This window comes from Embiotoca jacksoni, unplaced genomic scaffold (assembly GCF_022577435.1).
Source record: "Embiotoca jacksoni isolate LCO1_2020_lvr unplaced genomic scaffold, fEmbJac1.0.p SCAF_118, whole genome shotgun sequence".
Taxonomy (NCBI): domain Eukaryota; kingdom Metazoa; phylum Chordata; class Actinopteri; family Embiotocidae; genus Embiotoca; species Embiotoca jacksoni.
The window spans coordinates 429,619-447,154 of record NW_027185250.1 but is presented as its reverse complement, the minus strand read 5'-3'; the positions used below and the strand labels follow the sequence as shown (position 1 = coordinate 447,154).

General features: G+C 39.5%; 1 protein-coding gene across 1 annotated transcript; it reads right to left on the bottom strand.

Moving 5' to 3' along the window:
- Positions 1 to 647: 647 nt before the first annotated feature.
- uimc1 (ubiquitin interaction motif containing 1) lies at positions 648 to 17,069 on the bottom strand. The gene is made up of 22 exons (XM_069143996.1): positions 17,022 to 17,069; positions 15,311 to 15,435; positions 15,166 to 15,241; positions 14,879 to 14,997; positions 14,620 to 14,734; positions 14,384 to 14,544; positions 13,182 to 14,291; positions 12,978 to 13,011; positions 12,782 to 12,882; positions 12,110 to 12,222; positions 11,775 to 12,012; positions 11,497 to 11,595; positions 11,318 to 11,361; positions 11,047 to 11,180; positions 10,902 to 10,966; positions 9,163 to 9,286; positions 8,823 to 9,086; positions 8,508 to 8,589; positions 8,332 to 8,434; positions 7,006 to 7,054; positions 2,052 to 2,082; positions 648 to 1,040 (listed from the first exon to the last, which is right to left on the bottom strand). The coding sequence occupies exons 2-22, from the start codon at positions 15,416 to 15,418 to the stop codon at positions 872 to 874; spliced, it is 3,339 nt and encodes a 1,112-aa protein (XP_069000097.1). The 5' UTR covers positions 15,419 to 15,435; positions 17,022 to 17,069; the 3' UTR covers positions 648 to 871.
- Between the last annotated feature and the right edge of the window lie 467 nt (positions 17,070 to 17,536).

Below are 17,536 nucleotides of genomic sequence, written 5' to 3'. Positions count from 1 at the left end.
ACGTGGTCGTCAACACGTTCAACTGGGTCCCATTTTGATTCTTCATCTTCAGTTTGTCTCTGAAGAAATAAGCATTTTTATTGTTGGTCAATATTAGAGTAGTTTTTTTTTTCATTTAATACGCAAACAGCATATCTGATATGTTGTCTGTAAAATCTGAATTTGTAATTTAACTACTATAAAATAATGACTGAAGACTTTTAGAAATTACAGATTTCATGTTACAGTTTTCATACTTTTGTTATCAATTAACTTTTTATTGTTAATTATTATGTTTCATGATTATGATATTATTATTATAATTCTTCTTACCATGTTGAGTAACAGTTTTGTTCTCTGACTTTCGGTCCGTTGGTGAAACTGAACATTGAGAAAGAATTACAAAACAGCAGGAAACACAAACCTCAGAAACAGAAGACGTTGAGGACAGACAGGTCTCATGAAGACAGACACGTTGAGGACAGACAGGAAATGCTTTTGGTTTATGTGCCAACAAAAGGAAGGAAGGTTGACAGACAGTATCTGACATTCACCTTCTGTTTAATGTGCTAATTAGCCACGTTAGCTGCTTCATGTGTAACGTTTGAACTGTATTCTATCTATCTGAACTAGGGGGCGCCGTCATGAAACATGACAACAAGAACACGTGATTCTCAACAGAAAAGCTTTAATGTCAGCAGTTACAGTAACATGAAGGGAATATTACATCTTCATCATCAGAGGCCCCAGAGTCTTCTTCCGGTTACGTCTGAACACACCTTATCTGCATAAAGATCCAGGACGGCTGTTCTACCAGAACTCTGCAGGTCCAGTTGAAGGCTCTGGTTTCCAGAACTTTCAGTCAGCACCACTGTTCTTCAGGAAGTCTTCCTCATCTTCGTCTTCGTCTCGATTTCTTGACCTGCTGCCGATTTCTGAAATCGATCAGGCAGCCGGTGGCCTCAGAAATTGGAGTGAAGGATCTGATGGGGGAGTTCCTGCACAGGGACACCTCTTCTTCTTCTTCATCATCATCATCATCCCGCAGATCAATGACATCTCTGAAAGTTAAACATGAATTATTCATTTAAATGAATTTAAGTTAGTTATAATGAGTCATCAATGAAAGTTAAAATGACGAATCATATTCTGACACCTGCAGTTCACATTTACTGATTAAAGGTGAAACAGGGCGCTGCTGAGCAGAATTATTATCAAAGGTATGATGACAGGGGGCGCTGCTGAGCAGAATTATTATCAAAGGTATGATGACAGGGTCACTGCTGGGCAGAATTATTATCAAAGGTATGATGACAGGGGGCGCTGCTGAGCAGAATTATTATCAAAGGTATGATGACAGGGGGCGCTGCTGAGCAGAATTATTATCAAAGGTGTGATGACAGGGGGCGCTGCTGAGCAGAATTATTATCAAAGGTATGATGACAGGGGGCGCTGCTGAGCAGAATTATTATCAAAGGTATGATGACAGGGGGCGCTGCTGAGCAGAATTATTATCAAAGGTATGATGACAGGGTCGCTGCTGGGCAGAATTATTATCAAAGGTATGATGACAGGGGGCGCTGCTGAGCAGAATTATTATCAAAGGTATGATGACAGGGTCACTGCTGGGCAGAATTATTATCAAAGGTATGATGACAGGGGGCGCTGCTGAGCAGAATTATTATCAAAGGTATGATGACAGGGGGCGCTGCTGAGCAGAATTATTATCAAAGGTGTGATGACAGGGGGCGCTGCTGAGCAGAATTATTATCAAAGGTATGATGACAGGGGGCGCTGCTGAGCAGAATTATTATCAAAGGTATGATGACAGGGGGCGCTGCTGAGCAGAATTATTATCAAAGGTATGATGACAGGGGGCGCTGCTGAGCAGAATTATTAAAAGTATGATGACAGGGGGCGCTGCTGAGCAGAATTATTATTAAAGGTAATTAAAGGCTGATGGAGAAGTACAACCACAGGTAACTACAGGTGACCACATCTGATCCAAACAAATCTCATCTGGTTTGTAGAATCGGATCTGAAATGTAAATGTCTATCAGAGGACGTCTCACCCTGAATGCAGTCTGGATCCAGACGGTCCATCTGTGGAGACACCAGGACAACGAGACACCAACAGACCGTGTCAGAATAAACATGTAAATGGTGATGGAATATTATAATGATGGGTTATTATGATGATGGATTATAATAATTATAGATTATTATAATGATGGATTATAATAATGGATCATTATAATGATGAATTATTATGATGGATTATTATAATGATGTATTATATGATGGATGAATACAATTATGGATTATTATAAAGATGGATTATAATGATGGATTATTATAGTTATGGATTATTATAATTACGGATGATAATGAAGGATTATAATGATGGAATATTATAATGATGAAATATTATAATGATGGATTATTAAAATGATTATAATGATGTATTATTATAATGATGATTATAATGATGGATTATTATGATTATAATGATGGATTATTATAATGATGGTTTATAATAATGATGGATTATTATAATGATGGATTATAATAATGATGATTATAATGATGATTATAATGATGGATTATTATAATGATGGATTAAAATAATGGAATATTATAACGATGGATTATTATAATGATGACTATAATGATGGATTATTAAAATTATTATAATGATGGATTATTATGATTATAATGATGGATTATTATAATGATAATTATAATGATGGATTATTATAATGATGATTATAATGATGAACTATAATAATGATGGATTATAATGATGGATTATTATAATGATGGATTATTAAGATTATAATGATGGATTATTAAAATTATTATAATGATGGATTATTATGATTATAATGATGGATTATTATGATGGATTATTACGATTATAATGATGGATTATTAACATGATTAATAATGATGGATTATTATGATTATAATGATGGATTATTATAATGATGGATTATAATGATGGATTATAATGATGGATTATTATAATGATGGATTATTATGATGGATTATTATAATGACTGATTATAATGATGGATTATTATGATTATAATGATGGATTATTATAATCATGGATTATTTTGATGGATTATGATTATAATGATGGATTATTATAATGATGGATTATTAAAATGATTAATAATGATGGATTATTATGATGGATTATTATGATTATAATGATGGATTATTATTATGATGGATTATAATGATGGATTATTAAAATTATTATAATGATGGATTATTATGATTATAATGATGGATTATTATAATGATAATTATAATGATGGATTATTATAATGATTATAATGATGGACTATAATAATGATGGATTATAATGATGGATTATTATAATGATGGATTATTATGATGGATTATTATAATGACTGATTATGATGGATTATTAAAATTATTATAATGATGGATTATTATGATTATAATGATGGATTATTACGATTATAATGATGGATTATAATGATGGATTATTATAATGATGGATTATTATGATGGATTATTATAATGACTGATTATAATGATGGATTATTAAAATTATTATAATGGATTATTATGATTATAATGATGGATTATTATAATGATGGATTATTAACATGATTAATAATGATGGATTATTATTATTATAATGATGGATTATTATAATGATGGATTATAATGATGGATTATTATAATGATGGATTATTATGATTATAATGATGGATTATTATAATTGATTATAATGATGGATTATTAAAATTATTATAATGATGGATTATTATGATTATAATGATGGATTATTATAATCATGGATTATTTTGATGGATTATGATTATAATGATGGATTATTATAATGATGGATTATTAAAATGATTAATAATGATAGATTATTATGATGGATTATTATGATTATAATGATGGATTATTATTATGATGGATTATAATGATGGATTATTAAAATTATTATAATGATGGATTATTATGATGGATATAATGATGAATTATTATGATTATAATGATGGATTATTATAATGATGGATTATTATAGTGATGGATTATAATGATGGATTATTATAATGATGATTATAATGATGGAATATTATAACGATGGATTATTATAATGATGACTATAATGATGGATTATTAAAATTATTATAATGATGGATTATTATGATTATAATGATGGATTATTATAGTGATGGATTAAAATAATGGAATATTATAACGATGGATTATTATAATGATGACTATAATGATGGATTATTAAAATTATTATAATGATGGATTATTATAATGACTGATTATAATGATGGATTATTAAAATTATTATAATGATGGATTATTATGATTATAATGATGGATTATTATAATCATGGATTATTTTGATGGATTATGATTATAATGATGGATTATTATAATGATGGATTATTAAAATGATTAATAATGATAGATTATTATGATGGATTATTATGATTATAATGATGGATTATTATTATGATGGATTATAATGATGGATTATTAAAATTATTATAATGATGGATTATTATGATGGATATAATGATGAATTATTATGATTATAATGATGGATTATTATAATGATGGATTATTATAGTGATGGATTATAATGATGGATTATTATAATGATGATTATAATGATGGAATATTATAACGATGGATTATTATAATGATGACTATAATGATGGATTATTAAAATTATTATAATGATGGATTATTATGATTATAATGATGGATTATTATAGTGATGGATTAAAATAATGGAATATTATAACGATGGATTATTATAATGATGACTATAATGATGGATTATTAAAATTATTATAATGATGGATTATTATGATTATAATGATGGATTATTATAATGATAATTATAATGATGGATTATTATAATGATGATTATAATGATGGACTATAATAATGATGGATTATAATGATGGATTATTATAATGATGGATTATTAAGATTATAATGATGGATTATTAAAATTATTATAATGATGGATTATTATGATTATAATGATGGATTATTACGATTATAATGATGGATTATTAACATGATTAATAATGATGGATTATTATGATGGATTATTATGATTATAATGATGGATTATTATAATGATGGATTATAATGATGGATTATTATAATGATGGATTATAATGATGGATTATAATGATGGATTATTATAATGATGGATTATTATAATGATGGATTATTATGATGGATTATTATAATGACTGATTATAATGATGGATTATTAAAATTATTATAATGATGGATTATTATGATTATAATGATGGATTATTATAATCATGGATTATTTTGATGGATTATTATGATTATAATGATGGGTTATTATAATGATGGATTATTAAAATGATTAATAATGATGGATTACTATGATGGATTATTATGATTATAATGATGGATTATTATTATGATGGATTATAATGATGGATTATTAAAATGATTAATAATGATGGATTATTATGATTATAATGATGGATTATTATAATGATAATTATAATGATGGATTATTATAATGATGGATTATTATGATGGATTATTATAATGACTGATTATAATGATGGATTATTAAAATTATTATAATGATGGATTATTATGATTATAATGATGGATTATTATGATGGATTATTAACATGATTAATAATGATGGATTATTATTATTATAATGATGGATTATTATAATGATGGATTATAATGATGGATTATTATAATGATGGATTATTATAATTGATTATAATGATGGATTATTAAAATTATTACTATGATGGATTATTATGATTATAATGATGGATTATTATTATGTTGGATTATAATGATGCATTATTAAAATGATTAATAATGATGGATTATTATGATTATAATGATGGATTATTATAATGATAATTATAATGATGGATTATTATAATGATGGATTATTATGATGGATTATTATAATGACTGATTATAATGATGGATTATTAAAATTATTATAATGATGGATTATTATGATTATAATGATGGATTATTACGATTATAATGATGGATTATAATGATGGATTATTATAATGATGGATTATTATGATGGATTATTATAATGACTGATTATAATGATGGATTATTAAAATTATTATAATGATGGATTATTATGATTATAATGATGGATTATTATAATGATGGATTATTAACATGATTAATAATGATGGATTATTATTATTATAATGATGGATTATTATAAAGATGGATTATAATGATGGATTATTATAATGATGGATTATTATAATTGATTATAATGATGGATTATTAAAATTATTATAATGATGGATTATTATGATTATAATGATGGATTATTATAATGATGGATTATTTTGATGGATTATTATGATTATAATGATGGATTATTATAATGATGGATTATTAAAGTGATTAATAATGATAGATTATTATGATGGATTATTATGATTATAATGATGGATTATTATTATGATGGATTATAATGATGGATTATTAAAATTATTATTATGATGGATTATAATGATGGATTATTAAAATTATTATAATGATGGATTATTATGATGGATATAATGATGAATTATTATGATTATAATGATGGATTATTATAATGATGGATTATTATAGTGATGGATTATAATGATGGATTATTATAATGATGGATTATTATAATGATGATTATAATGATGGATAATTATAATGATGGATTATTATAATGATGGATTATTATGATTAGAATGATGGATTATTATAATGATGGATTATAATGATGGATGGTTTTACAGACAGAGAAGCTGATGACAGGAAACATTTCTAAACTAATGATCCTTGTTGGACTTGGATTGGTTCCAAAGTTGTGATCACCGGTCTGTTCACGTACGTATTAATAAATACATGTATTTTACAGTGAAAGACAGAAGACTCATCAGGTGGGACAAGGAGGAACCAGGAAATGTTCATGAGACTCACCTGGACGGCTGCTCTCCGTTTCCTCCAGGGCCGACAGAAGGTTTCCTCTCTGTAGGTCAGAAAGACAAATTATCATCATCATCATCATCATCATCACCCTCATCATCACCACCATCATCATCACCACCATCTCCACCAACATCATCATTTCATTACATTACATTTATCTGACGCTTTTATCCAAAGCGACTTACAATAAGTACATTTCAACCAAGTGGGTACGAATTCAGAACAACAAGAATCAAGAAAATACAATTTCTTCCAGAAAGCCAAACTACAAAGTTCTATCAGTAAGTTCCATGTTAAGATACTAAAGTTCTACTGTTCAAGGTAAAGTCTGAAGAGGTGTGTTTTTATTTTGTGGTGGAAGATGTTCAGAGTTTCTGCTGTCCTGATGTCGTTGGGGAGCTCATTCTACCATTTAGGAGCCAGGACAGCAAACAGTTGTGATTTTGTAGAGTGTTTAGCTCAGTGAGGAGCAACAAGCTGATTGGTGGAAGCAGAGCGGAGGGAGGGGCCGGGGTGTAGGGTTGGACCATGTCCTGGATGTAGACTGGACCAGATCTGTTCGCCATCATCACCACCATGATCATCATCATCATCATCACCATCATGATCATCATCACCATCATGATCATCATCACCATCATCATCTCCACCAACACCGTCATCATCGTCACATGATCATCATCATCGCCACCATCATCACCATTGTCACAATTATAATCATCATCACCACCACCACCATCATCATCACCACCATCATCATCATCATCACCACCACCATCATCATCATCATCACCATCATCATCATCATCATCACCACCACCACCACCACCACCACCACTATCATCACCACCATCATCATCATCATCATCATCACCACCACCATCATCATCACCATCACCATCATCATCATCATCATCACCACTATCATCATCACCACCACTATCATCATCACCACCACCATCATCATTATCATCACCACCTCCACCACCACCACCATTATCACCACCACCATCATCATCATCATCATCATCACCATCGTCACAATTATAATTATAATCACCATCACAATTATAATCATCACCATCACCACCACCATCATCACCACCATCATCATCATCACCACCATCATCACCATCACCACCATCATCATCATCGCTACCACCACCATCCCCAACACCATCATCACAATTATAATTAGAATCATCATCACCATCATCACAATTATAATCATCACCACCATCACCACCATCATCATCATCACGACCACCATCATCATCATCATCATCATCATCATTATGTTCCTCAGTGTGTTCTTACCGCTGCAGCCTTAGAACCCTGGCTCTGGATACAGAGTTCTGTGTGTCGACTATAGTCCCTCAGAGGAACGTCTGTCTGACAGATGTAACACCTTTCCTGGTTCCTGTCAAGTTCAAACATACTTTAGAACGGTCAGGGTTCTGATGGTAAAGTATGACGGTTCTTCACGTACTTACAGGCTAGACACCGACGGCTCGTTGGTTTCCTCAGCCTTCACCTCTGCTCTCCTCGTTCTCCTTTGGAACGGCTTCAACGGCACTATGAAGAGGAGAGGAAGGTGACATCATCATCATCATCACCACCATCATCATCCTCATCATCACCATCATCATTATCACCACCACCATCATCCTCACCATCACCCTCACCATCATCACCATCACCATCATCCTCACCATCATCATCATCCACACCATCACCACCATCAGCATCGGCATCATCATCACCATCTTCACCATCATCACCATCATCACCAATGAAGTGTCTGTCACCTTGGAAACAGTCCCGCCTCCTTTGGGCGTCGTCTCCGTTGCAGTACGCTGCATGCAGCTCGATCTGGCTAACAGAGAAGGACGCCTGACAGATGGGACAGTCGATGGACGTCTCAGGGCTGCTGCAGGGGACGACGGTTGTTTCCAGTTCAGGAGACGCTGGACGAGCCCCATCCTCCTTCAGTTCCTCTTCTTCCTCAGTTTGTCCTCCATCATGGCGGCTGCTAACAGGATGTTGTCGCTGTGTCTTTTCATCTGTTGGGGCTGAAAAGAATCATCAGGTTTTTATTTGTATCTGAGACAACCAGGAAAGTAAAAAACACGTTTTCTGTTTAATTACCCTCTTCTTCCTCCTCCTTCCCCTCCTCCTTCCCTTCCTCTTCCTCGTCCCGCCAGTCGTCCCCAGCCGGATAATCCCTTCGGAGAATCATCACCTCCGACAGATCGGGACTTTCCGGTGGAGGCTGCAGAGAAATCAGAGAAACAGGAAGAAGTTGGATCCTGACTGTGACCCAGCGGTGGATCTGACCGATCCGATTGGAAACCTGACGATACTACGTCCCGCCCACCGATAGCTGTAACCTGACTGCACCACAGGCCTGTCAATCAAACAGACACGCCCCCAAAAACAGGTCTTCTTGAATCTTCTTTTCTAATGAATGAGGGATTATTTTCAGATGGACCTCCAGAAAACTAATAAGAAGGAGTGACTTTAGCTAACAACACCGAGATAACTGATGGACACATTTTATTCACTTTGGATTTGATGAGAGAAGTTGAATGGGAGTCTATGGAGCCGGAGGCTTTTTGGAGCCGACCTCTAGTGGCACTCGCTGGTATTGCAGCTGAAGACACTCCTGGATCAGAACCATTTTTCAGATCTGATCAATGATGTGATGTTTGTGCAGTGACTGAACCTGTAAACACACTGAAGACGTCCTGGTCAGGTTTTTCCTTCTAAACTAGATATACGTGTTCATTCAGTCACTACTTGTGTTAACCTGAACATGGATGAACATGTGTGTTGGTGCTCCACCGACAGGTTATACAACCTGTAGCTCTGCCCCAGAGATCTGATTGGTAAACTGACCATTTGGAAAAAATCATCATGACATCACACCCTGCTCATCACTAGAAATATGACTCCACCTCCTCAATGTGAATATAGAATTAGAATAGAATTTCATATAATATGTAATATAATGTAGTTTCTACTTGTTATAGTTCTATTAAATGACCCATTTGGTGAAGTCGGGTCTCTTTTGGTCCTTTTTGGTTGCTCCGAGCACCCGTACCGTAACACCACGGATAGTCACGCACTTACAATCCTAGCGGTGGCTAGCTGGACCGGTCTGGTTTGAACACATGACACGGAGCTAAAATGTTAAAAACACGAGTCCGTGGATACCTTTGTTCATCAGATATCTTTGTTCGTCAGACATCTTTGTTCATCAGACATTGTTCATCAGAAATCTTTGTTCATCAGATATCTCTGTTCATCAGACATCTTTGTTCATCAGATATCTTTGTTCATCAGATATCTCTGTTCATCAGATATCTTTGTTCCAACCAGACTGAGCTAGCTGAGCAGTTTAGTGTTTCTATGTTCCAGTTATATCCAGTTGGAGACTAGAAATCCTCTCTGTTGCTAGGTGGTTGCTAAGGGTCGGACTACTTTCTGGAGTAGTAAACATTGCATATGTTACATGAGATTGTTTTCCAGTTGTTAGTCATACCCCATGTGTTGTCTTGGAAACAGATCACACTAACTATTGCTCCTCAATATGAACACGTTTTATTTACTTGGTCACTGGTTGCATAATCTCAGTATCACAGTGGAGGATGTTTGAACGTGATTATTACTGATTATTGGTGCTTCAGTGATGCTTACGGACCTCCTGACCGCATTACCGTCGTGCCAATAATCACGTTAAAACACACTTTCTCTGTAATATTGCTTAAATAAACAATGACAACATTTCTGTATGTTCTGCAGTTGGACTGAGTTTTATGTATTTCTAGTTTCTTCCAACAGAATAAGTTATTAACAATAATAAAACCTGAGTTGCTTTGACTCACCTGAGCAGCAGCGTTGATGACCATCGTCAGATCAGCCGTTGTTCTGTCGTCGCTCAGTTGAGTCTCTGTTGGTACAAACATGCCTGTCAGTCATCTGTCACGTGTTCGATGAAAGGACAGATGTTGGGACAGAAAACACCTGTACCTGGACAAACCTCACACACACTAGCTGACATCTCTCCTTCCTCTTCTCTTTGCTCCTCTTCATCCTCCTCTGCGTCTGCTGCAGGAGTCTCATCTGCCTCACAATGTTGTCTGTTTGTCAGTCTGAGGCCACGCCTGTAAACAGGAGGAGGAGTAAGAAGAAAGGAGGAGGAAGAGGAGGAGGAGGAAGAGTAGAAGGAGGAAGAGGAGGAGAATGAATAACCAGGGGAGAGGAGGAAGTCTAACTCCTCCTCTCTCCTCGTTCCAGGTACCTTTGAGGATGTTGAAGTGACTCAGCAGACGACTCAGGTGACTTCTGGGAAAAAACACATGAACATGTGAGTAGCTTTAAATGAGCTGACTGCAGGAAGAAACAACATCATGTGACATCAGCAGGGTTCACAGACCTCATCAGACACAGATCATCACTGGAACACACTCCATGACTTACCCGTGGCAGGACGGCCTCGCCCCACTCGGCCTTCCTCAGCAGACTCCTCTGAGCTCGTTTCAGACTCGTCTCGTACACCTTCATCTGAGCCAGGATCACCTGAGGACAGATCGACCAATCGGAGGAGGATGTTGCTCATCACATTTGTACTGCGTGTATGTGTATGTTCCGTGTGTTCTGTGGAGAACCCGTGTGTATGTTCTGTGGAGAACCCATGTGTATGTTCTGTATGTTCTGTGGAGAACCCGTGTGTGTATTCCGTATGTTCTGTGGAGAACCTGTGTGTATCTGTCTGGGTCCACGCCTCGGGGACAGAAGGGAACCCCCCAGTAGTAGAGAACCGTCGGTTCTCCTGCAGCCTCTCCTGAGCAGGGGAACCTCCGGCTGGCGGTCGGCGGTTCTTCTTCTGTGGTGGAAGGACGCTGCAGATTTGTAGACGCAGATGACGAAGAAGCTCGGAGCTCAGAGAGTTTGTTGCTCTGACAGTTGATTGAAACGCAGCTCTGAATGTTCAGGCTGGAACACAGCAGAGATGGAGGTCAGAGGTCAGATGGAGCGGTGTCATAAACAGTGCAACGGCCCTTTAAATGCAGCTGACAGGTGAGTTTTCTACCTGCAGCTCGGTCCGCTGGTCGCTGCAGCTTCATGCTTCAGGGAGGTTGCCGGGCTCTCAACCCGACCAACAGGGGTCTCCTCTGGGAAAACGGGGCTGAGAGAGACGGTGGGCTGAAGAGCACAGAGGCACAGACAAACAAACAAACAAACAAACAAACAAACACCTCATTCTCCTGATCAAAACATTTTGAACAGAATCTACAGAGTTGATAGATGTCGATGTTTTAAAATGTGTCACAAAGATTAACTGGATGAGACTCACAACCAGACTGTTTATACAACTCACACTGCAGTAACACCCAGAACCACCAGGGGCTGCAAGGGAAACCTCTGGTTTTGATAGAACCAAGCATCACAGGGTTCTGACTGAGGTTCTGAGGGTTCTGAGGGACTAAAAGTTCACTGAGTTCTGAAGCCAGCTTAGCGAGTTAATGCTAATATTACAGCTAGCATGCTAATAGCAGCAGTGTGTGGGGAGAAGCAGCTGGTCAGTAGCTAGCTAGCTGCTAGCTGTCTAGATGACACAGCAAGGTGTCGTTTATGAGTCGTGGATTCTTGTGTGGGCAGAGCAGGGGCGTGGCTTAATTAACAGGTCTCCGCCCACAGTCACGATACCGTGATGTGCGATGGACACTATTATCCGGTGCGGACTAAATGGACCTGGCGGTACCGTGACGTCGTCGTCAGACCAGACGAGAGTCATGTTGCTGCTCGGTTCCATCTCGGCTGAATTCCAGAGTTTGGATCTTTCCAGCAGCTCCTCTGCATCATCTGTAGAACCAGAACACTCCGTCAGAACCAACAGAACCATAGATCCAATTGATGATGAAAACCAACAGACAGGAAGCAGGTGAGCTTCATCGTACCTGACTGAGATGACCGGCCGCCAGTTTTTCTGATCTGCATCCAGGAAGTCAAAAAGGAAGTGACATCACAATGAAAAGAAGTTAAAAAGGTTCTAAACTCCAGGAAGTTCTTCTTCGGTTCTACAGGGTCAGAACACAGAACCACACTTCACCAGCAGCAGGTGGAGGATGTGATGTTCCTTCATCACTGACACTTGAACTCACCTGTCTGCTGTCAGGTGACCCGTCACCGTCGGAACCGCCTGGAGGGGGAAGGGCATGGGGAGGGGTAAGGGGAGGAGCCTTCTTCTGCACCGCACCATCAATCTTCTGTTGACGTGCGGTCCTGCCGAACACCGGGCTTGTAGACCGACCAGGGTTCTGTTCAAACACTGGGCTTGTAGACCGACCATGGTTCTGCTTGCTCTGTCCTTGGTCTGGACTTTTGGGTAACTGATGTGAAGGGGGGAGGTTGTGGTACGGGACGGGCCTTCTTAGGAACACAGTGCTGTTGGACCTCGCAGAGGAGGTGAAACTCTCCTGAGAGCAGAATGTGAAGCCTGGGTGTTCCTGGGCCCGGTTACAGACCTGATGTGGAGACTTCTCGCGCTGAGTGGACCTGCAGAATACAGGACTCGGAACCGGCGCAGGACTTGGAACTGATGCAGGACTTGAAACCGGCGCAGGACTTGGAACCGATGCAGGACTTGGAACCGGCGCAGGACTTGGAACCAGCGCAGGACTTGGAACCGATGCAGGACTTGGAACCGATGCAGGACTTGGAACCGGCGCAGGACTTGGAACCGGCGCAGGACTTGGAACCGATGCAGGACTTGGAACCGATGTAGGACTTGGAACCGACGCAGGACTTGGAACCGGCGCAGGACTTGGAACCGGCGCAGGACTTGGAACCGATGCAGGACTTGGAACCGATGCAGAACTTGGAACCGATGCAGGACTTGAAACCGGCGCAGGACTTGGAACCGATGCAGGACTTGGAACCGATGTAGGACTTGGAACCGATGTAGGACTTGGAACCGACGCAGGACTTGGAACCGGCGTAGGACTTGGAACCGGCGCAGGACTTGGAACCGATGCAGGACTCAGCTCCACCTCTCCGTCGTCTCCCCGGTCATCCTCTGACGGGCCAGTTCTGTCGGGGAACGTCGGGCTCTTGGGTCGAGAAGACGTTTGATTTGAGGTCCAGCCGTCCTGAGAGCACAACACAAACCCTGAGGCTCTGCAGGTCTGCAGCAGGTTCTGGTCCAGCCGGTCCACTTGGACCTGGGCTCGGCAGCTGGACGGCCCGGCGTGGATCTGAGTGCAGTCGGAGTTCTGGTTCCCCGAGAGGACAAAGAAAAAGACACGGAGAGGACGATGAGGACAACGTGGAGCTGCAGCCATCAGACATGTGAGCGATCACCAACCTGAGAGTCCAGCGGAACCGGCAGCGGGTCGGCCTGGCAGGGAGGAGCCTGACAGAACACTTTGTGGGTCTGGGACGGGTCCGGCAGCTCCAGCGGAGGACTTCCTGCTTCTCTTTTCCGCTTCTTATACCTGTTTGGATTCTCTTCCCCATGTCTCGGTTCTGGTGAAACAGACAGCGGGCCGTTACATCCTGGTGCTGGAGAACCGGTCCACTGCCCGGTGCCGTAGGACTCACCTGGGTCCAGGTGCGTCTCTGCGTCTCTCTGACCGACGACCTTCTTCCCGTTTGAGTAGGAAAGTTTCCGTCGAGACTTTTGACCCGGAAGAGCCGGCTGAGTCTGTTGGACCATCTGCAGAACCACAAAGAACCTGATCAGTCGGAACCAGACGTTCTGCAGCCGCTGGGTCGGAAATAAACAACATCACTTCCTGTCTGACCTGATCCCCAGCGTGGTGACCCAAAGGTCACAGTCACTCGTTAGTGTCGTACTCACGCTCTCTCGGAGGGCTTCCATCATGGCCGCCTCCTCCTGCTGCCGTCGGAGCGCTGTGACGCTGGCTTCCTGTTCGCTTAGACGCAGAGCGAGCTCCATCATCTCCTCCTCCGTCATGTCTAACAACACAGGCAGAGCGAGCGAGTCAGAATCGGGACACCAGGCCCGCAGGGGTCCACAGGGGAGGTCATACATGACCGGAGAATATCAGCGGCTCAAACTTCAGGTGATTCAGAGTCACAGCAACAGGAGACAGTGTGGTTCTGGTTCTGGGTCTGGTTCTGTACCTGTGGGTTCGGGCCGGTTCTCCCGCTCCTTACAGCGTCTCTCTCTGGCTGTGAGAAGTGATTCTGAGAACTCGTCCTGCAACAACAAACAGTTCGTGAACCTCCGATTCACCGACAACTGAACGTCTGAGCTGCTGCTCGTTACCTCGTCCCCCCGCGTGTCCTCGTTCTCCCGTGTGTTCCCGTCCTCCCGCGTGTCCTTGTCCTTCTGCTGAGAGGACATGTCCTTAATGATCTGCTTCCTCTGAGACATCCTGGTCTCCTGAGTACCTGCCCAACAGAGATGCAATGAGACATCATTCAGCTCATCAGCACTCCAATGTTAAACACACAGAGCAGCGTCCTCCTGCAGCCCGTCTCAATCTGTCCCCCTCACGTCACCCTGATATGCCCCTGATGAGGACATCATGCAATGTTCAACCAGTGAGTTCAGAGGACGTAGGTTAGGTTAGGTAGTTACTTTATTAATCCCAGAGGGGAAATTTTTTCGCTACAGCAGCATACAGGAAGCAATAAGATAATAATAGAATAATAGAAAAGCAATAAAATAGCAGTAAAAAATATAAAATGCACAGTATATACAGTACAGTATATATCTATATATACTATATACAAACAACCAAGAACACAGACAACAGTGTTATTGTTGTGTGATGGATTTTGCCAGAGGTGAGTTATTGTACAGTCTTATTGCGGTCGGCAGGAATGATCTCCCGTATCAGGAATGATCTCCTGTATCAGGAATGATCTCCCGTATCAGGAACGATCTCCCGTATCAGGAATGATCTCCTGTATCAGGAATGATCTCCCGTATCAGGAACGATCTCCCGTATCAGGAATGATCTCCTGTATCTGAAATGATCTCCTGTATCAGGAATGATCTCCTGTATCTGGAATGATCTCCTGTATCTGGAATGATCTCCTGTATCTGAAATGATCTCCTGTATCTGGAATGATCTCCTGTATCTGGAATGATCTCCTGTATCTGGAATGATCTCCCGTATCTGGAATGATCTCCCGTATCTGGAATGATCTCCCGTATCAGGAATGATCTCCCGTATCAGGAACGATCTCCCGTATCAGGAACGATCTCCCGTATCAGGAACGATCTCCCGTATCAGGAACGATCTCCCGTATCTGGAACGATCTCCCGTATCTGGAACGATCTCCTGTATCTGGAACGATCTCCTGTATCAGGAATGATCTCCTGTATCTGGAATGATCTCCTGTATCTGGAACGATCTCCTGTATCTGGAATGATCTCCTGTAATCTATCCTTGTGACAGCGGAGCTGGAGGAGTCTTTTGGAGAACGTCCTCCTCTGTCCCTGCAGCAGCACTTTCTCCAAAAGACTAGTTGAGGACAACAGGAAGTGGGTGAAGACGACAGGAAGTGGGTGGTTGTGTTCGGAACATGTTCTGGTTAATGTGAAGAGGAGCAGCACCTTCACCTGACACACAAGGGACTTCAACATCTGGGACACTCAGCACACAGAGAGCTCAGGCCCCGCCCCCTCAGCAGCAGCTGTCACCTGGTTTACCCGTCTACCTTACCTACCTGTTAGTTACCGGGAGTCACCGTCATCTACCGTCCGTCACTATTAGTTACCGTGAGTTACAGTCAATTAACGGAAGTTATCGTTAGTTGCCGGGAGCTCACACCGAAGGAGCCCACCGGTTCACACGAAAACAAACGGACATCACGAGAAACTAGAACTGCGGGTAAAGTTCCTGTAGTCGGTTTCCTGCTTAATTAACCGAACAGTTAACGAACACAACAACGGTGTCTTTGTTTATTTTCTCCGGAGAGACCGGAAACAACAACTAATCAAAGAAAACACAGTTTAAAACACTCACTGCACACGTCTCCTCACTTTCGCGGCGCCATGTTTGTTTCTGGTCACGCAGTCACGTGACGTACGCGCAAGCACGTCTTTGACGCTACCTTCACGTACTGTGGGACAGAAGTACAGATATTTGAATTTAACCAAGTAAAACCTGTTAAAGATAACTTTTCTTTTCAGAGATGACCAGACAAGAAGCCACAGTTACAGGACGTGCAAATTAAAATTAGTGAACCTTTTGTAAAATAAGTTAAAACAACACTGAAAAGAAATCATTGTGATAAAACATAAACATGTTTGTAGTGTTTCTGAATAAAACCCCATCTGGACATCACGTGACCAGATCACGAATTAATCAATCCTAATCAAACAATAGGCCAACAAAATATGAAATGTATAAACTTCAGTCTGAAGTGTTATGAATAGTTTTACATAAAATGTTGTACGGACGTTTTGCTGAGTCAGCAGGAGAAAGAGAACACCATCATTGTTCAGATGGAGGCTGATGGGTCAACAGAACAGCTAAGG